Below are 20,372 nucleotides of genomic sequence, written 5' to 3'. Positions count from 1 at the left end.
ATTTAGCTGCTGTGCTGCAAACAAGTGGAACAAACTGCCAGAGATAGGGTTAGGGTTAGGTTAGATTAACCCAGAGATTAAACTGTCACCAAATGCTTTTAAATCCAGGTTAAAAACATTTCTTTTCTCATGTGTCTATGCATGAAATCTGCTCAGTATCTGTTAACTTATCCAGACTGTTGCTTGTTTTTAATCATTTTAATGATCTTATTAGTTTCTCTTTATATTATTTTACGTTTTTTTGTTTCTCTTTATATTATTTTACGTTTTTTTGTTTCTCTTTATATTATTTTACGTTTTTTTTGTTTCTCTTTATATTATTTTACGTTTTTTGTTTCTCTTTATATTATTTTACGTATTTTTTGTTTCTCTTTATATTATTTTACGTTTTTTTGTTTCTCTTTATATTATTTTACGTTTTTTTGTTTCTCTTTATATTATTTTACGTTTTTTTGTTTCTCTTTATATTATTTTACGTTTTTTGTTTCTCTTTATATTATTTTACGTATTTTTTGTTTCTCTTTATATTATTTTACGTTTTTTTGTTTCTCTTTATATTATTTTACGTTTTTTTGTTTCTCTTTATATTATTTTACGTTTTTTTGTTTCTCTTTATATTATTTTACGTTTTTTGTTTCTCTTTATATTATTTTACGTTTTTTTGTTTCTCTTTATATTATTTTACGTTTTTTTGTTCTCTTTATATTATTTTACGTTTTTTTGTTTCTCTTTATATTATTTTACGTTTTTTTGTTTCTCTTTATATTATTTTACGTATTTTTTGTTTCTCTTTATATTATTTTACGTATTTTTTGTTTCTCTTTATATTATTTAACGTTTTTTTGTTTCTCTTTTATGTATTTTTTGTTTCTCTTTATATTATTTTACGTATTTTTTGTTTCTCTTTATATTATTTTACGTATTTTTTGTTTCTCTTTATATTATTTAACATTTTTTTGTTTCTCTTTATATTATTTTATGTATTTTTTGTTTCTCTTTATATTATTTTACATTTTTTTAATGCTTCTTCTGTTCCCCGCTGCAATGCTTTTATTTTATATGAAGCGCTTTGAATTGTGCATGAAATGAGCTACAAATAAACTCGACTTGACAAATCAGATCTAATATCACAGTGAATTCTCTAAGTTCCTTTGGTCAGATTAACAATCTGCAGCTGTTGTTTTCCACATCCTTCAAGTGAAACTTTACAAAAAGTGCTTCTGGGAGTCTGAGCTTTAGCTTCTCACACTTCATGTTTTCACTTCAAACCCATGGTTTTCAAGTGAAAACATGAAGAACTTTGGGCCACAGAGGCAAACATAAAACTGGACCACTTTCTGAGAACTAAACAAACCAAAATTACTACTTGGAGCCAAATTTGACTCCCAACAGCATGTTTCTGTCAGATGAACATCTTTAGAAGTATTTTAAAGGTCTGGTTTTATTCAGAGTCAGATATTTTCTTACAGCTCTGGTATAAACAGGCGGATTGACACCGACTAACATCCACATGTTAGCCTTCAGGTAGCTGTTAGCCTTCAGGTAGCTGTTAGCCTTTAGGTAGCTGTTAGCCTTCAGGTAGCTGTTAGCCTTCAGGTAGCTGTTAGCCTTTAGGTAGCTGTTAGCCTTCAGGTAGCTCTTAGCCTTCAGGTAGCTGTTAGCCTTCAGGTAGCTGTTAGCCTTTAGGTAGCTGTTAGCCTTCAGGTAGCTGTTAGCCTTTAGGTAGCTGTTAGCCTTCAGGTAGCTGTTAGCCTTCAGGTAGCTGTTAGCCTTTAGGTAGCTGTTAGCCTTTAGGTAGCTGTTAGCCTTCAGGTAGCTGTTAGCCTTCAGGTAGCTGTTAGCCTTTAGGTAGCTGTTAGCCTTCAGGTAGCTCTTAGCCTTCAGGTAGCTGTTAGCCTTCAGGTAGCTGTTAGCCTTTAGGTAGCTGTTAGCCTTCAGGTAGCTGTTAGCCTTTAGGTAGCTGTTAGCCTTCAGGTAGCTGTTAGCCTTTAGGTAGCTGTTAGCCTTCAGGTAGCTGTTAGCCTTCAGGTAGCTGTTAGCCTTTAGGTAGCTGTTAGCCTTCAGGTAGCTGTTAGCCTTCAGGTAGCTGTTAGCCTTTAGGTAGCTGTTAGCCTTCAGGTAGCTCTTAGCCTTCAGGTAGCTGTTAGCCTTCAGGTAGCTGTTAGCCTTTAGGTAGCTGTTAGCCTTCAGGTAGCTCTTAGCCTTCAGGTAGCTGTTAGCCTTCAGGTAGCTGTTAGCCTTTAGGTAGCTGTTAGCCTTCAGGTAGCTGTTAGCCTTTAGGTAGCTGTTAGCCTTTAGGTAGCTGTTAGCCTTCAGGTAGCTGTTAGCCTTCAGGTAGCTGTTAGCCTTTAGGTAGCTGTTAGCCTTCAGGTAGCTCTTAGCCTTCAGGTAGCTGTTAGCCTTCAGGTAGCTGTTAGCCTTTAGGTAGCTGTTAGCCTTCAGGTAGCTGTTAGCCTTTAGGTAGCTGTTAGCCTTCAGGTAGCTGTTAGCCTTCAGGTAGCTGTTAGCCTTTAGGTAGCTGTTAGCCTTTAGGTAGCTGTTAGCCTTCAGGTAGCTGTTAGCCTTCAGGTAGCTGTTAGCCTTTAGGTAGCTGTTAGCCTTCAGGTAGCTCTTAGCCTTCAGGTAGCTGTTAGCCTTCAGGTAGCTGTTAGCCTTTAGGTAGCTGTTAGCCTTCAGGTAGCTGTTAGCCTTTAGGTAGCTGTTAGCCTTCAGGTAGCTGTTAGCCTTCAGGTAGCTGTTAGCCTTTAGGTAGCTGTTAGCCTTTAGGTAGCTGTTAGCCTTTAGGTAGCTGTTAGCCTTTAGGTAGCTGTTAGCCTTCAGGTAGCTGTTCGCCTTTAGGTAGCTGTTAGCCTTCAGGTAGCTGTTAGCCTTTAGGTAGCTGTTCGCCTTTAGGTAGCTGTTCGCCTTTAGGTAGCTGTTCGCCTTTAGGTAGCTGTTAGCCTTCAGGTAGCTGTTAGCCTTTAGGTAGCTGTTCGCCTTTAGGTAGCTGTTAGCCTTTAGGTAGCTGTTAGCCTTCAGGTAGCTGTTAGCCTTCAGGTAGCTGTTAGCCTTTAGGTAGCTGTTCGCCTTTAGGTAGCTGTTAGCCTTCAGGTAGCTGTTAGCCTTTAGGTAGCTGTTAGCCTTCAGGTAGCTGTTAGCCTTCAGGTAGCTGTTCGCCTTTAGGTAGCTGTTAGCCTTTAGGTAGCTGTTCGCCTTTAGGTAGCTGTTAGCCTTCAGGTAGCTGTTAGCCTTTAGGTAGCTGTTAGCCTTCAGGTAGCTGTTAGCCTTCAGGTAGCTGTTAGCCTTTAGGTAGCTGTTAGCCTTTAGGTAGCTGTTAGCCTTTAGGTAGCTGTTAGCCTTTAGGTAGCTGTTAGCCTTCAGGTAGCTGTTCGCCTTTAGGTAGCTGTTCGCCTTTAGGTAGCTGTTCGCCTTTAGGTAGCTGTTCGCCTTTAGGTAGCTGTTCGCCTTTAGGTAGCTGTTCGCCTTTAGGTAGCTACACCAAGCTAACTTTGACATGTGCAGTTTATCTACATTACAGCTGCAAATGATGACTGTAAACAGCGTTTAAAGACTGATGTTCCTGGCTGAGAGTCGGTTGAAAAGTTGTTGAAGCATCTCCAACAAATCTGTGGTAGTTTTAAAGCTAGATGCTAACCAGGTGTTTTGCCTCCAAACGGCGGGAATAAAATTCCGTCTGAGCTGCCAACATCAGTCAGAAACCACAGAGGCAAACTCTGAGTGAGTTTAATTTTGTACAGGTTTTACATAAGCATCACTGTCCTGCTGGGGGACGGATGGTGATGAAATGAAGTAGAATCACACATAACAAACAGCAGTTTTCTTCTCTACGCCTTCTTCTGAGGCATCGAGGCGACGAGCAGCCAGTAAAGAGAGTAGCAGGTCCCTGCAGAGAAATCACAAACACATTTTTAACTGCATACTACAGATATTTCCTCTATAAATCCACTGGGCACTAAAATCAGACCCATTTCAAAGGGATAAAACCCCCAAAGAGCTTGAAAAAGGGCAACTGGACTTCGTCCTCTCATCTGAGAGTTTTGGATGAGAGGTGAGACATGTTTAAGAGCCAAGGAGAAGAAGTCAACCAATAAAACGTCATCGAGCCATCCAAAAGATGTGTGTAACCTTCTGTTGTCTCACGGCGAAACCATCACTGCGTTGTGTCTTTCTCGGTTTATTGTGTTACGTGACACAAAAATAACCTAATAAAGCACATGACTGATGAGCTTAAGAGCCAAGTTTGACTCCTGGTTAGCTTTGCTCATTAAAAACTGCACAGTTTAGCACTAAAGCAACACTGGAGGAGTCCATGAACCTGTTTTTGACCTGTTTTGAAGCACTCCTGGACACTAAAGCCACCGTTTGGCTGCACATGTGCAGGGCTCACAGGGAGATTAGTTTGAATGATGTTCCATCACACACCTGTAGGGGGAGCCAGTGAGCGCTACTTTTAAACAAACACTATGAATATTATTTTCCAGGATTACAGGGGGATGACTCCTCAACCTTTGGCTGAATACATGTGTGGAGTCTGGATGAAAAGCTGTTTACTTTACTCTGAAGTTCTCACAGCTATGGTTAAACGGGGCTCCAAATGATCTAAATAACTACAAACATTAGCTAAAATTCTGAAAATGTTGGAGCAGGTTTGGATAAACTGGTCGTGATTTAAACCCAAATGTTTGCTTTCTCATCTAAAACAGGTTAACAGGAACATTAAAGCATACTGTTTCTCATTTGTCTACATGTACATTTATCTAAATGTTGCTTTTATCGTTTCACTTCATCATTCTTTTGCTTATTAGCTCTTTCAGGTGCAACTTTTCCGCAGGTTACCTGCGATGGTCAGAGTCATGGTTGCCCGGTACAGCAGCATGTCGGTGGTTCCTCCCTTCACATGGACTGGCAGGCCGTTGTCCTCCTGTAACGATAAAAAAACTAATTCACCTTCTCTTTAGCTTCACCTCCAGTTGTGGGTGTTACATCACTGTAAACCCTGCACATGCACAGCCGTACACACGAATATTGGGTTAAAGAGGCCACAGAGACGCCATCAAAAGCTCATAAAAGTGTTAAACAACTGAACTTACTGAACAAACAGCCGAGCCCTCATTTCTTTTACATTTGGGAACATGAAACATGCAGATTGATGCTATTTTCTTTCATTTTTTTAGCAATAAATCACTTGTAATGAAAACTTTGGCTGAAAACATTCGATATTCAGTCAGTATCAGGCGGTGATTGGTTAATAATCCACTTATTCACGCAGTAAAAGACTCAAAAGTGGACAAAATGCTTATTTTCTAACAAATGTTATCCCAGTTTTGTGTCGTATGAATAAACTCCAGCAGGAGCCAAGTTTTCTGTTTGTAATTAACATCGATTCCACAGAAGTTTGGAGCCTCGTGTTGTTTTCGCTTCATGGATAGATGTTCTTTTGTACTGATTTATAGGAGTCATTTGACAGATTCTGGGGTGTTTATGTCTCTTGGTGAGCGTTACCTGCCAAAATCCAGAGGCAAAGTCTACAAAAGATTTTTTTTATTGCTCCAACAACAACAGAGTTATTAATGGAAACTTGTGGGGATACTTCAGGTTTAAACTGACAGCGGTGGAGAACATCTGGAACATCTGTCTCTGCTGTATTTTGGCCATCTGAGCAGTTTCTTTATGTTAAGCCTTAATGTTTGCGTGTTGTTGGCTTTGTGGTGCGTTCAGGAGCTGCTTTGCGCCCCGACGCTACGAGCAGACGCAGCAGAACACAACAGAACCGAGCTTCTTTCAGCCTAAATGTTCCTAAATTAGCTGTTTTGGCAGAAGTTCTGAATCTCTGCAGGAAGCGATCTAAAGGCAGCAAACTGACAGCGGTGGAGAACATCTGGAACATCTGTCTCTGCTGTATTTTGGCCATCTGAGCAGTTTCTTTATGTTAAACCTTAATGTTTGCGTGTTGTTGGCTTTGTGGTGCGTTCAGGAGCTGCTTTGCGCCCCGACGCTGCGAGCAGACGCAGCAGAACACAACAGAACCGAGCTTCTTTCAGCCTAAATGTTCCTAAATTAGCTGTTTTGGCAGAAGTTCTGAATCTCTGCAGGAAGCGATCTAAAGGCAGCAAACTGACAGCGGTGGAGAACATCTGGAACATCTGTCTCTGCTGTATTTTGGCCATCTGAGCAGTTTCTTTATGTTAAACCTTAATGTTTGCGTGTTGTTGGCTTTGTGGTGCGTTCAGGAGCTGCTTTGCGCCCCGACGCCACGAGCAGACGCAGCAGAACACAACAGAACCGAGCTTCTTTCAGCCTAAATGTTCCTAAATTAGCTGTTTTGGCAGAAGTTCTGAATCTCTGCAGGAAGCGATCTAAAGGCAGCAAACTGACAGCGGTGGAGAACATCTGGAACACCTGTCTCTGCTGTATTTTGGCCATCTGAGCAGTTTCTTTATGTTAAACCTTAATGTTTGCGTGTTGTTGGCTTTGTGGTGCGTTCAGGAGCTGCTTTGCGCCCCGACGCCACGAGCAGACGCAGCAGAACACAACAGAACCGAGCTTCTTTCAGCCTAAATGTTCCTAAATTAGCTGTTTTGGCAGAAGTTCTGAATCTCTACAGGAAGCGATCTAAAGGCAGCAAACTGACAGCGGTGGAGAACATCTGGAACACCTGTCTCTGCTGTATTTTGGCCATCTGAGCAGTTTCTTTATGTTAAACCTTAATGTTTGCGTGTTGTTGGCTTTGTGGTGCGTTCAGGAGCTGCTTTGCGCCCCGACGCCACGAGCAGACGCAGCAGAACACAACAGAACCGAGCTTCTTTCAGCCTAAATGTTCCTAAATTAGCTGTTTTGGCAGAAGTTCTGAATCTCTACAGGAAGCGATCTAAAGGCAGCAAACTGACAGCGGTGGAGAACATCTGGAACATCTGTCTCTGCTGTATTTTGGCCATCTGAGCAGTTTCTTTATGTTAAACCTTAATGTTTGCGTGTTGTTGGCTTTGTGGTGCGTTCAGGAGCTGCTTTGCGCCCCGACGCCGCGAGCAGACGCAGCAGAACACAACAGAACCGAGCTTCTTTCAGCCCAAATGTTCCTAAATTAGCTGTTTTGGCAGAAGTTCTGAATGTCTGCAGGAAGCGATCTAAAGGCAGCAAACTGACAGCGGTGGAGAACATCTGGAACATCTGTCTCTGCTGTATTTTGGCCATCTGAGCAGTTTCTTTATGTTAAACCTTAATGTTTGCGTGTTGTTGGCTTTGTGGTGCGTTCAGGAGCTGCTTTGCGCTACGAGCAGACGCAGCAGAACACAACAGAACCGAGCTTCTTTCAGCCCAAAGTTCCTAAATTAGCTGTTTTGGCAGAAGTTCTGAATGTCTGCAGGAAGCGATCTAAAGGCAGCAAACTGACAGCGGTGGAGAACATCTGGAACATCTGTCTCTGCTGTATTTTGACCATCTGAGCAGTTTCTTTATGTTAAACCTTAATGTTTGCGTGTTGTTGGCTTTGTGGTGCGTTCAGGAGCTGCTTTGCGCCCCGACGCTACGAGCAGACGCAGCAGAACACAACAGAACCGAGCTTCTTTCAGCCCAAATGTTCCTAAATTAGCTGTTTTGGCAGAAGTTCTGAATCTCTACAGGAAGCGATCTAAAGGCAGCAAACTGACAGCGGTGGAGAACATCTGGAACATCTGTCTCTGCTGTATTTTGGCCATCTGAGCAGTTTCTTTATGTTAAACCTTAATGTTTGCGTGTTGTTGGCTTTGTGGTGCGTTCAGGAGCTGCTTTGCGCCCCGACGCTACGAGCAGACGCAGCAGAACACAACAGAACCGAGCTTCTTTCAGCCCAAATGTTCCTAAATTAGCTGTTTTGGCAGAAGTTCTGAATCTCTACAGGAAGCGATCTAAAGGCAGCAAACTGACAGCGGTGGAGAACATCTGGAACATCTGTCTCTGCTGTATTTTGGCCATCTGAGCAGTTTCTTTATGTTAAACCTTAATGTTTGCGTGTTGTTGGCTTTGTGGTGCGTTCAGGAGCTGCTTTGCGCCCCGACGCCACGAGCAGACGCAGCAGAACACAACAGAACCGAGCTTCTTTCAGCCTAAATGTTCCTAAATTAGCTGTTTTGGCAGAAGTTCTGAATCTCTGCAGGAAGCGATCTAAAGGCAGCAAACTGACAGCGGTGGAGAACATCTGGAACATCTGTCTCTGCTGTATTTTGGCCATCTGAGCAGTTTCTTTATGTTAAACCTTAATGTTTGCGTGTTGTTGGCTTTGTGGTGCGTTCAGGAGCTGCTTTGCGCCCCGACGCTACGAGCAGACGCAGCAGAACACAACAGAACCGAGCTTCTTTCAGCCCAAATGTTCCTAAATTAGCTGTTTTGGCAGAAGTTCTGAATGTCTGCAGGGAGCTATCTAAAGCAGCAAACTGACAGCGGTGGAGAACATCTGGAACATCTGTCTCTGCTGTATTTTGGCCATCTGAGCAGTTTCTTTATGTTAAACCTTAATGTTTGCGTGTTGTTGGCTTTGTGGTGCGTTCAGGAGCTGCTTTGCGCCCCGACGCTACGAGCAGACGCAGCAGAACACAACAGAACCGAGCTTCTTTCAGCCCAAATGTTCCTAAATTAGCTGTTTTGGCAGAAGTTCTGAATGTCTGCAGGGAGCTATCTAAAGCAGCAAACTGACAGCGGTGGAGAACATCTGGAACATCTGTCTCTGCTGTATTTTGGCCATCTGAGCAGTTTCTTTATGTTAAACCTTAATGTTTGCGTGTTGTTGGCTTTGTGGTGCGTTCAGGAGCTGCTTTGCGCCCCGACGCTTCGAGCAGACGCAGCAGCGCTCAAAAAGAACCGATGATGAGTCCGTTCTCACCTGGAAGAGCTTCTGGGCCTCAGGAACTTTGTTCTTCAGCTGTCGGGCGGAGCTGCTGAAAGCTCGGCCGGCCAGAAGTGGAACTTTCTGGAAGAACAGACAAACAGAAACAGCTGGGATGAAAAGCGGAGATCTCACAGGGTTCCCGTCGCAGGACGTGGACTGAACTGCTGGGATTTTCTGTGGATTCTTTTGTGTGTTTGGAGCCATTTTGGGATCATTTCGAGCCTCTTGGCTGTTATAAGATGACCCCCCCCCCCATTAATCAGAGCTCAGGTTAGTTAACTACAGACCCGGACTGCTCAACCTCCTCCTCACCGCCCTCCAGCTGAAACCAGCGGCGCTGAAATGATTTCTGCTCCAGAATGTGAAATTAAACTAAATAAATCTGAACAGCAGAATTTAAGTGATGAGAAACTCCACTGATCACGTTTCAGGACACTTTAACCAACAGCTGTGACACGTTTTTAATTATTTTACAACCTTTTCGGCTCTTTTTTTTCTCTTCATGCTGAATTTGACTCATTTCTTCCAGCTCAGTATCACTTCCACTTCTTTATTCTTCATCAGCGCCCACTTCTCTTCTATTTAGAACATTCTGAATAATATTTTTTTTTAAAAATAGGGTATTTTTGTACATTTAAAACTGTTTTTTAATGAGTTTTGATGCAGAATTTTCTTTTTATTAAGACAGGAAGACGTCCTTCCTCTTTCTGATCAAAGGGAAACTTGCTGACCTCTAACAGGTGGAGTCCCCCAGGGAAGAATCCTTGGACCCCTTTTCATTTGACATGTTATCTCTCACGCTTCTCTTCTCTCATCACAGTTTTGTAGAAGACGCTCAGCTTTACTTTACTTCCCTTCACCAGCGTCTCGCTTCTTTCCTCCAACCCAACTCTGGTAACTCTGGATGTGAGATATGCTCCATGTGCTCCGGGAACCTTGACCAACATCTGACTTTCCCCCACCTTCTCCTTTGGACTTCACTGGCTCCAGTGATGTTAAATTGCATTTGTCTTGGCCTCCTGTTCCACTTTTAAATGATTTAAAACTCTTAAAGTTGTAGATAAACATCATTCCCAGACTCAGTCAGATCCCCTGACTCAGAAGCTTGTTTCAAACAACTTTTCTCTGGTTTTTACCTCTGAAGAAACGCTGATTATTTGAACATCTCGGCTTTTAGTGGCGCTCAGGCTGAAACTTGTGATACGAACGTCAGGACGAGAGGAAGAGGAACCGATCTGTTTCTGTTTTCCAGGTTAAAGACAGCTGACAGCAGGCTGGTTACAGGTGCGACTGCATGGGTCAGACCTCGCTGTGAAGTCGTTTCTTTCTAAATAATTGGACCAGAAAGGTTCATCAGTCTGAATTATTACACATTTAATGCATTCAAGCTCTTTTATAAAGTTTAAATTCTCAATTTAGCAATGGTTGGCCCAGAATTTTCTACATTTAAATGATGATAAAACTGAATGTGTTGTGTTTGGCTGACTTTAGCACCTTGTCTTCAAAGCTCAGTTCAACCGTCAGGAATCTGGGAGTGACCTTTGACCTTTGACAGTCATCTGAAGTTTGACAAACAAATTAACAATGTTGTCAGGACTAGTTTTTTCCAGCTGCGTCTCCTGGCCAAAGTTAAAATGTTTTAAAGCCTCCCTGCCCTAATAAGTTCAAGGTTAAACTACTGCGATGCACTTTATGTCTGCGTCTCCCAGACTTCTCTCAGTCGCCTTCAGCTGGTGCAAAACGCTGCTGCTGCCCGTCTTTAACCAACACTAACAGACGTATCACTCCTGTTCTTAACTCCCTTCACTGGCTTCCTGTCCTTCATAGAACTGATTTTAAACTTTTAATGTCTGGTTTTAAAGCTCTTAACGGCCTCACCCCATCGTATTTATCTGAGCTTTTAACTGTAACCCTGGCAGAGCTCTGAGGTCAACAAATCAACTTTAGCTGGAAGTGTTCAGGTTAAAATAAAAGCCCTGGGGTGCCCCCAGGCTCTGAAATAAGCTCCCCCCCCGAGATGCGTCTTATTTCTGACCTCTGACCTCTTTAAATCAGGGCTAAAAACCTACTTATTTCAGATGGCTTTTAATACCCAGTAGTATGGTGACTCTTTTATATTATCTTATTCAATTTTGCTGTATTTTATTGCGTTTACTGTTATTTTATTGTTTTGTACTTCTTCTTTTCTTTATTTATTATCTGCTGTGAATCACTTTGGTACCGAAATGGATTGTTGTAAAGGGCTGTAGAAATAAATTACATTTACATTTACATTATTTGGTATATTTTGATCATTATTTGGTGTAATTTGGTCATTATTTGGTGTAATTCGGTCATTATTTATAACATACTTTAACATACTTATTTCAGATGGCTTTTAATACCCAGTAGTATGGTGACACTTTTATATTATCTTATTCAATTTTGCTGTATTTTATTATTTTTTACTGTTATTTTATTGTTTTATACTTATTCTTTTCTTTATTTATTATCTGCTGTGAAGCACTTTGGTACGAAATTAATTGCTGTAAAGGGCTGTAGAAATAAATTACATTTCCTTTAAGAACCTAAAATCACTCCAGCTTCCCTAACATGTTAGATTAAATGGTGAGGAACCCTCCCTCGACCCCCACAGTTCAGACCTTTGAGATGAAGTCAGTATCAAAGTCTCACATTTACCAGCTGGTGAAAAAGCGTCTTTAAAGATGTTTTCATGCTTCAGATGCTGCACATGCTGTACTAACAGAGCTGTTTACCGTTCCCTTCGTCCTTCAACAGGACAGACAAGCTGTCAGAGTCCTATGAGACTATAAGAGTCCGGCCCCGGTTGTCATTTCTTCCCTTTCAAACTGACAGAAGTCCTCCAAACTGTTTTATTTTGAAGCTGCCACTTCCTGCGCCGTGCAGCAATGTGCACATGCCTGTTTAACTGTCCCCCAAGGTCACATCGGGTGGCTGGGGGCGTCCCGCCAGGGACTGACGGCACCGGCAGCCACTCAGATCCCCCGACCTCTGGAGCACGAGTCAACAGGGAGGCGGAGCCTGTGGTTTGTGAGGTGGAGGCGGTGTTACCCCCCCTGCTGTGACCCGGCTGTCTCATGTCTTTCAACCAGAAGAAACAGAAACTGCCTTAAATCGGGACCATGCGGGTTTATACTAAACAGAAGAGTAAATATCTTTAAGATACGAACAGTTCAAGATGATTCGCAGCTGTGCAAACACAACTGGATTCATGTTTAATGCATTCAAATTCAGCCTTTAAGAGCACATAGAAGCTTTAAACTTGCCCTGAATGGATACTTTGAACTTTCACAGTCTCCCATCAGCTGAGGGAAACTGTAATTAAGCCCAGGGTCAGTTGGTGGACTTTGGTTTGTCAACAAGAGAAAATTATTAACAGGAGTGGAGGAAGTCCTCAGATGTTTGACTTTAACGCTGTAGAGCTTGAACCTTTGAATTACCTCCTGATAAAAATCTTTCCACTCTGGGATTCCTGGATCTGACACTTTGGAGCACAGTCAGCTTTTATATTGGCACATCAAGTTCTTGAGGAGCTATTGGATGTTTTCTCTGTGTGAATGAGGCCAACCGGGGAGCTTTTTCTGAATTTAAGAACTCATTTAAAAACAACAATCAAACAAAGGTCTCCATCCGTCATCCGTCCGCCTCCACGTCTTCTCAGGAGGATTTTCTCAGCCTTTCTTAACAAAAAACAGCCCCACAAATCACCAAAAATAAACTTACTGTTTATCTGTCAGAGTCAGTCGGCCCTGATATACCTGAAGATGAAATATGTTGCAACAGAGACGATTCTGTTCTAGTAATGAGCGAACAAAAAAGAAAAAGGTATTTCTATATGTGACTGAGGAGCAAAGATGTTCAGAGGAGCTAAAACGATGTTCCTCAGAGAAAGACTGGAAGGGATCTGCATATTTCTGCCTCTACAGAGCAGAATATCATTAAAGCATTCAGGGAATCTGGAGGAGTTTCAGTGTAAAGGACGAGGGAGCAAGCCTAAGCTGGACCCCGTGACCTCTGACCCCTCAGACGCTGCATCAGGAACCGTCATTCATCAGCAGCTGATAGAAGCACCTGGACAAGGGATTACTGTGGAAACCTTTGTCAAGCACCACAATACAGAGTTCCATTCCCAAGCTTTACTGTGCAGGAAAGAAGCCTGATGTTAACCTCGTCCACTTCTCTGGGCTCGGAGGCGTCTGGGATGGACCGTCACACGGTGGAAATGTGTGCTGTGGTCAGACCCATCAGTATTCCACATCTTTGTTGGAAGAAATGGAGCAAAGAGCAAAAGCAGCATCCAGCCTGCTGTCAGCAGCCAGTCCCTGCAGCCAGGCTCTGTGATGGTATGGGGTTGGATCAGGGGGCAAAGCTCATTTCCACTTCTGTGACGGCAGCATTAATGCAGAAAAGCTCACTGAGATTTTACAGCAACATGTGCTGCCTTCAAGGCCACATCTTTTCCTGGGACGTCCCAGCATTGTTCAAGCAGACCATGGAAAACCACATTCTGCCACATTCCAGAGGCCTGGCTGAGGAAGAAGAGGTACGGGTGCTGGACTGGCTGCCTGCAGTCCTGACCTGTCCCCAGCAGAGAAACAACCACCCCCCCGCACTGCTGCACACCTTAAGACCTGTTTAAGGAAGAATGGGACAAAATAACGGCTGGAACTCTGCATCACCTGGTTTCCTCAGAGTCAGAGCGGCTTTAAGTGTTGGCAGAAGGAAACAAAGTGCTTGGTCATTATTTGGTGTAATTTGGTCATTATTTGGTGTAATTCGGTCATTATTTGGTATATTTTGATCATTATTTGGTGTAATTCGGACATTATTTGGTGTAATTCGGTCATTATTTGGTATATTTTGATCATTATTTGGTGTAATTTGGTCATTATTTGGTGTAATTCGGTCATTATTTGGTATATTTTGATCATTATTTGGTGTAATTCGGTCATTATTTGGTATATTTTGATCATTATTTGGTGTAATTTGGTCATTATTTGGTGTAATTTGGTCATTATTTGGTATATTTTGATCATGATTTGGTGTAATTCGGTCATTATTTGGTATATTTTGATCATTATTTGGTGTAATTCAGACATTATTTGGTGTAATTTGGTCATTATTGGTATTCAGACCTGTTTAAGGAAGAATGGGACAAAATAACAGCTGGAACTCTGCATCACCTGGTTTCCTCAGAGTCAGAGCGGCTTTAAGTGTTGGCAGAAGGAAACAAAGTGTTTGGTCATTATTTGGTGTAATTCGGTCATTATTTGGTGTAATTTGGTTATTAGTTGATGTAATTCGGTCATTATTTGCTATATTTTGATCATTATTTGGTATATTTGGTCATTATTTGGTATATTTTGATCATTATTTGGTGTAATTCGGACATTATTTGGTGTAATTCGGTCATTATTTGGTATATTTTGATCATTATTTGGTATATTTGGTCATTATTTGGTATATTTTGATCATTATTTGGTGTAATTCGGTCATTATTGGTATTCAGACCTGTTTAAGGAAGAATGGGACAAAATAACAGCTGGAACTCTGCATCACCTGGTTTCCTCAGAGTCAGAACGGCTTTAAGTGTTGGCAGAAGGAAACAAAGTGGGAAAAGATTCACTGTTTTCTGATCTTTTATGGGATGTTGCAGGTCTGAGGTGTAGAAATGATGTTTGTTCACAGATTAAATGAAGCTGAACAGGAAATCTGTTGAGTTCAGACTGTCTGACAGGAAGTAAAAGTAAGAAAAAACATCAAAATAACTGTTTTTGCAGAAAACTATCCCAAGTTTTTCCAATTTGTGGCTGTAAAAGTTACTTTAAGCCTTTTAGGAATGTTATAACATGTAAAACTGATCAGTTTAGTCTGTTTATGGGGTTGACAGACTGCTGCCTGTCGCTGCTCTCGTGCTGCAGCGTCTGTGTTCGTGCTGAGCTGCACAGCGATGAAAAACCCTGCTACCTGAAGGGATCCTGTCTGTAAACATGGGTCATACCTTCAAACTCAACCTCTAACACTCAGAGGTCAGAGCCGAGCAGCCACCGATCCTCCCTCTGACTTCATCTGTCTCCACCTCAAACTGTTCAGAAGCAAGAAAACAGAAGCATAAAGACGACTCACCAACAAATGGTTCATGTTGAGCAGCGCTGCCTCCTTCACCCTCACAAGGACACACACAGACAGTATCAGTGTTCTTGAATCGCAGCCAAACTACGATCTGCTGTAGAGGCCAAACTGTGTGCCGGCTGCAGGAAGCACAGATAATGCTGCCTGTAAACCTGTTCCTTTACGCCTTTTAACCTGGGATTGAAGCAGAACTACCTTCATAAAAGGCATTTTAACTCTTTAAGTTTGCTCTGGTGTTCCTTTAAAAGTTATTGCTCTAAAATGAACCTCCATAAAAACTCACTGGACTTTCCTGTCGCTGTTTTCTGCTTCAGAGACACTTTTAATTGTCAGTTGAAGGCTTTTAGATGTAAAATTTTACTGTAAAATTAGAAGAAGTTGGGATAGAAAGTATGTTTGTTGTTTCAAAGTTCTCCAACATTCTTCTCCAACATTCATCCATGTTTTTTCTTGTTTCTAAGCCTCATTATTACCCTTAATGACCCCATTCCAGCTGTTTTTTCCGCGTTTTAGGCACAGTATCTTAAGGTGGACGTATAGTCTTCTCCTCACATATAAAGCTCTTAATGACCGAGCTCCATCACATCTTAAAGATCTCACAGCTGGATATTTCCCCAACAGAGCACTTTGCTCTCAGGCTGCAGGAAGCAGAGATAATGCTGCCTGTAAACCTGTTCCTTTACGCCGTTTAACCTGGGATTGGAGCAGAACTACCTTCCATAAAAGGCTTTTTTAACTCTTTAAGTTTGCTCTGGTGTTCCTTTAAAAGTTATTGCTCTAAAATTAACCTCCATAAAAACTCACTGGACTTTCCTGTCGCTGTTTTCTGCTTCAGAGACACTTTTAATTGTCAGTCGAAGGCTTTTAGATGTAAAATTTTACTGTAAAATTAGAAAAAGTTGGGATAGAAAGTATGTTTGTTGTTTCAAAGTTCTCCAACATTCTTCTCCAACATTCATCCATGTTTTTTCTTGTTTCTAAGCCTCATTATTACCCTTAATGACCCCATTCCAGCTGTTTTTTTCACGTTTTAGGCACAGTATCTTAAGATGGACGTATAGTCTTCTCCTCACATATAAAGCTCTTAATGACCGAGCTCCATCACATCTTAAAGATCTCACAGCTGGATATTTCCCCAACAGAGCACTTTGCTCTCAGGCTGCAGGAAGCAGAGATAATGCTGCCTGTAAACCTGTTCCTTTACGCCTTTTAACCTGGGATTGAAGCAGAACTACCTTCATAAAAGGCTTTTTTAACTCTTTAAGTTTGCTCTGGTGTTCCTTTAAAAGTTATTGTTCTAAAATGAACCTCCATAAAAACTGGCTGAGCTTTCCTGTCGCTGTTTTCTGCTTCAGAGACACTTTTAATTGTCAGTCTAAGGCTTTTAGATGTAAAATTTTACTGTAAAATTAGAAGAAGTTGGGATAGAAAGTATGTTTGTTGTTTCAAAGTTCTCCAACATTCTTCTCCAACATTCATCCATGTTTTTTCTTGTTTCTAAGCCTCATTATTACCCTTAATGACCCCATTCCAGCTGTTTTTTCCGCGTTTTAGGCACAGTATCTTAAGGTGGACGTATAGTCTTCTCCTCACATATAAAGCTCTTAATGACCGAGCTCCATCATATCTTAAAGATCTCACAGCTGGATATTTCCCCAACAGAGCACTTTGCTCTCAGGCTGCAGGAAGCAGAGATAATGCTGCCTGTAAACCTGTTCCTTTACGCCGTTTAACCTGGGATTGAAGCAGAACTACCTTCCATAAAAGGCTTTTTTAACTCTTTAAGTTTGCTCTGGTGTTCCTTTAAAAGTTATTGTTCTAAAATGAACCTCCATAAAAACTGGCTGAGCTTTCCTGTCGCTGTTTTCTGCTTCAAAGACACTTTTAATTGTCAGTCTAAGGCTTTTAGATGTAAAATTTTACTGTAAAATTAGAAGAAGTTGGGATAGAAAGTATGTTTGTTGTTTCAAAGTTCTCCAACATTCTTCTCCAACATTAATCAATGTTTTTTCTTGTTTCTAAGCCTCATTATTACCCTTAATGACCCCATTCCAACTGTTTTTTTCACGTTTTAGGCAGGATATCTTAAGGTGGACGTATAGTCTTCTCCTCACATATAAAGCTCTTAATGACCGAGCTCCATCACATCTTAAAGATCTCACAGCTGGATATTTCCCCAACAGAGCACTTTGCTCTCAGGCTGCAGGAAGCAGAGATAATGCTGCCTGTAAACCTGTTCCTTTACGCCTTTAAACCTGGGATTGAAGCAGAACTACCTTCCATAAAAGGCATTTTAACTCTTTAAGTTTGCTCTGGTGTTCCTTTAAAAGTTATTGTTCTAAAATGAACCTCCATAAAAACTCACTGGACTTTCCTGTCGCTGTTTTCTGCTTCAAAGACACTTTTAATTGTCAGTCTAAGGCTTTTAGATGTAAAATTTTACTGTAAAATTAGAAGAAGTTGGGATAGAAAGTATGTTTGTTGTTTCAAAGTTCTCCAACATTCTTCTCCAACATTCATCCATGTTTTTTCTTGTTTCTAAGCCTCATTATTACCCTTAATGACCCCATTCCAGCTGTTTTTTTCACGTTTTAGGCACAGTATCTTAAGGTGGACGTATAGTCTTCTCCTCACATATAAAGCTCTTAATGACCGAGCTCCATCACATCTTAAAGATCTCACAGCTGGATATTTCCCCAACAGAGCACTTTGCTCTCAGGCTGCAGGAAGCAGAGATAATGCTGCCTGTAAACCTGTTCCTTTACGCCTTTTAACCTGGGATTGAAGCAGAACTACCTTCCATAAAAGGCTTTTTTAACTCTTTAAGTTTGCTCTGGTGTTCCTTTAAAAGTTATTGCTCTAAAATGAACCTCCATAAAAACTCACTGGACTTTCCTGTCGCTGTTTTCTGCTTCAAAGACACTTTTAATTGTCAGTCTAAGGCTTTTAGATGTAAAATTTTACTGTAAAATTAGAAGAAGTTGGGATAGAAAGTATGTTTGTTGTTTCAAAGTTCTCCAACATTCTTCTCCAACATTCATCAATGTTTATTCTTGTTTCTAAGCCTCATTATTACCCTTAATGACCCCATTCCAGCTGTTTTTTTCGCGTTTTAGGCAGGATATCTTAAGATGGACGTATAGTCTTCTCCTCACATATAAAGCTCTTAATGACCGAGCTCCATCACATCTTAAAGATCTCACAGCTGGATATTTCCCCAACAGAGCACTTTGCTCTCAGGCTGCAGGTTTCCTTGTTGTTCCCAGAGTTTCTAAAAGCAGAATGGGAGGCAGAGCCTTCAGTTATCAGGCCCCTAAAAGCAGAATGGGAGGCAGAGCCTTCAGTTATCAGGCCCCTAAAAGCAGAATGGGAGGCAGAGCCTTCAGTTATCAGGCCCCTAAAAGCAGAATGGGAGGCAGAGCCTTCAGTTATCAGGCCCCTAAAAGCAGAATGGGAGGCAGAGCCTTCGGTTATCAGGCCCCTAAAAGCAGAATGGGAGGCAGAGCCTTCGGTTATCAGGCCCCTAAAAGCAGAATGGGAGGCAGAGCCTTCGGTTATCAGGCCCCTAAAAGCAGAATGGGAGGCAGAGCCTTCAGTTATCAGGCCCCTAAAAGCAGAATGGGAGGCAGAGCCTTCAGTTATCAGGCCCCTAAAAGCAGAACGGGAGGCAGAGCCTTCAGTTATCAGGCCCCTAAAAGCAGAATGGGAGGCAGAGCCTTCAGTTATCAGGCCCCTAAAAGCAGAATGGGAGGCAGAGCCTTCGGTTATCAGGCCCCTAAAAGCAGAATGGGAGGCAGAGCCTTCGGTTATCAGGCCCCTAAAAGCAGAATGGGAGGCAGAGCCTTCAGTTATCAGGCCCCTAAAAGCAGAATGGGAGGCAGAGCCTTCAGTTATCAGGCCCCTAAAAGCAGAATGGGAGGCAGAGCCTTCAGTTATCAGGCCCCTAAAAGCAGAATGGGAGGCAGAGCCTTCAGTTATCAGGCCCCTAAAAGCAGAATGGGAGGCAGAGCCTTCAGTTATCAGGCCCCTAAAAGCAGAATGGGAGGCAGAGCCTTCAGTTATCAGGCCCCTAAAAGCAGAATGGGAGGCAGAGCCTTCAGTTATCAGGCCCCTAAAAGCAGAATGGGAGGCAGAGCCTTCAGTTATCAGGCCCCTCTCTGTGGAACCAGCTGCCAGTTTGGCTTCAGGAAGCAGACACCCTCTCTACCTTTAAGATCAGGCTGAAACTTTCCTTTCTGATAAAGCTTATAGTTAGGGATGGCTCAGGTGAGCCTGAAACATCCCATAGTTCTGCTGCTATAGGCCCAGGCTGCTGGGGGAGCTCCCATGATGCACCTCTCCTCCCTCTGACATCATTGCTGTCATTAACTTGTGTTTCTCTCTCTCAGCAGGTGTCTCTGGCCTGGTGTTACGCTGCTTGTTGTCCCCTCTTTCCTGTCCTCTCAGCCCCAGCTGGTCCAGGCAGATGGACCCTTCCTGGTTCTGGTTCTGATGGAGGTTTCTTCCTGTTAAAAGGGAGTTTTTTCTCTCCACAGCCGCCTCATGCAGCTCAGGACGGGGGATTAGATCAGAGAGAAGCTTCAGTTAATCTGTTGGTTTCCTGAGCTGAGGAACTGTTTTCATTGGCTCTGAATGAATTCATATTATCTGACATTAAATAAAAGTTAAAGAAGATAATTCGTTTGATCACCTGACAGCTTTAAGTCACTTTACTCCAAACAGTCTCAGGAGTTTCCTCTCAGGAGGCTGTGAGTAAAGTGAGTAAATGTGGACTTTTAAACATTTATTTGCTTATTTGTTGGCGGCAGAATGTTTTTAAATGGGGATTTGTGCTGGTTCTTCCATCTGTGTTCCCTCCCAGGTTTGTTTTTAGGATCAGAAGCTGAGAGTTTGGTTTCCTGCTTCACTTGCTGAGCATCTGTAACCTGTTCAGGCTGCAGATGCTCCTGTGAAAGCAGAAGTCTTCACAGTTTGCAGCCTTAACCGGGTAAAGAAACCTAAAAGGTGGAGGAAGTGGTGCGATGGGTCTGCTTCCTCTAAAATGGACCTCTCTGCATTAAGAGTGAAACTAATCGTAATTTCACTTCCTGATTTTCTGCATTGATACAAAGCAAAGCTGTGGCAGCAGCTCAGAGAAGCAGCAACAGCCGCCTGGTGAGTTTATTCGTTTAGTCTCTGATGCCAACATTTAACAAACTGTTAAACTGCTGCTAACGAATGCTCCTTTTAAACTAAACATCAAAGATACACTTTGTATGTTTTCAGTTAAAATGATTCATTTTCAGCTTATTTTTTCTGATGTGTTTATTGTAAAATGTCACATAAATGCTGTGATAATAAATATTACCAAAGCTCTTAT

The 20,372-nt window shown here is 42.0% G+C and overlaps 1 protein-coding gene across 1 annotated transcript; it reads right to left on the bottom strand.

The window, feature by feature from the left end:
- Positions 1-3,707: 3,707 nt before the first annotated feature.
- On the bottom strand, positions 3,708-15,114 carry cox7a1 (cytochrome c oxidase subunit 7A1). Its single transcript, XM_072391877.1, has 4 exons — positions 15,008-15,114; positions 8,855-8,941; positions 4,837-4,921; positions 3,708-3,883 (listed from the first exon to the last, which is right to left on the bottom strand). The coding sequence occupies exons 1-4, from the start codon at positions 15,020-15,022 to the stop codon at positions 3,825-3,827; spliced, it is 246 nt and encodes an 81-aa protein (XP_072247978.1). The 5' UTR covers positions 15,023-15,114; the 3' UTR covers positions 3,708-3,824.
- Between the last annotated feature and the right edge of the window lie 5,258 nt (positions 15,115-20,372).

This window comes from Leuresthes tenuis, unplaced genomic scaffold (assembly GCF_036924035.1).
Source record: "Leuresthes tenuis unplaced genomic scaffold, fLeuTen1.0.hap1 SCAF_9, whole genome shotgun sequence".
NCBI lineage: Eukaryota > Metazoa > Chordata > Actinopteri > Atheriniformes > Atherinopsidae > Leuresthes > Leuresthes tenuis.
Note: the sequence above shows the minus strand (reverse complement) of the source record. Positions and strands in the feature narration are given on the sequence as shown.

Excerpts from the sequence above, each read along its gene's own strand:
- cox7a1 (XM_072391877.1), bottom strand. Across the intron at positions 4,922-8,854 it reads AGGCCCAGAAGCTCTTCCAG|GAGGACAACGGCCTGCCAGT; the intron begins GTGAGAACGGAC and ends TTATCGTTACAG. Across the intron at positions 3,884-4,836 it reads CATGACTCTGACCATCGCAG|GGACCTGCTACTCTCTTTAC; the intron begins GTAACCTGCGGA and ends ATTTCTCTGCAG.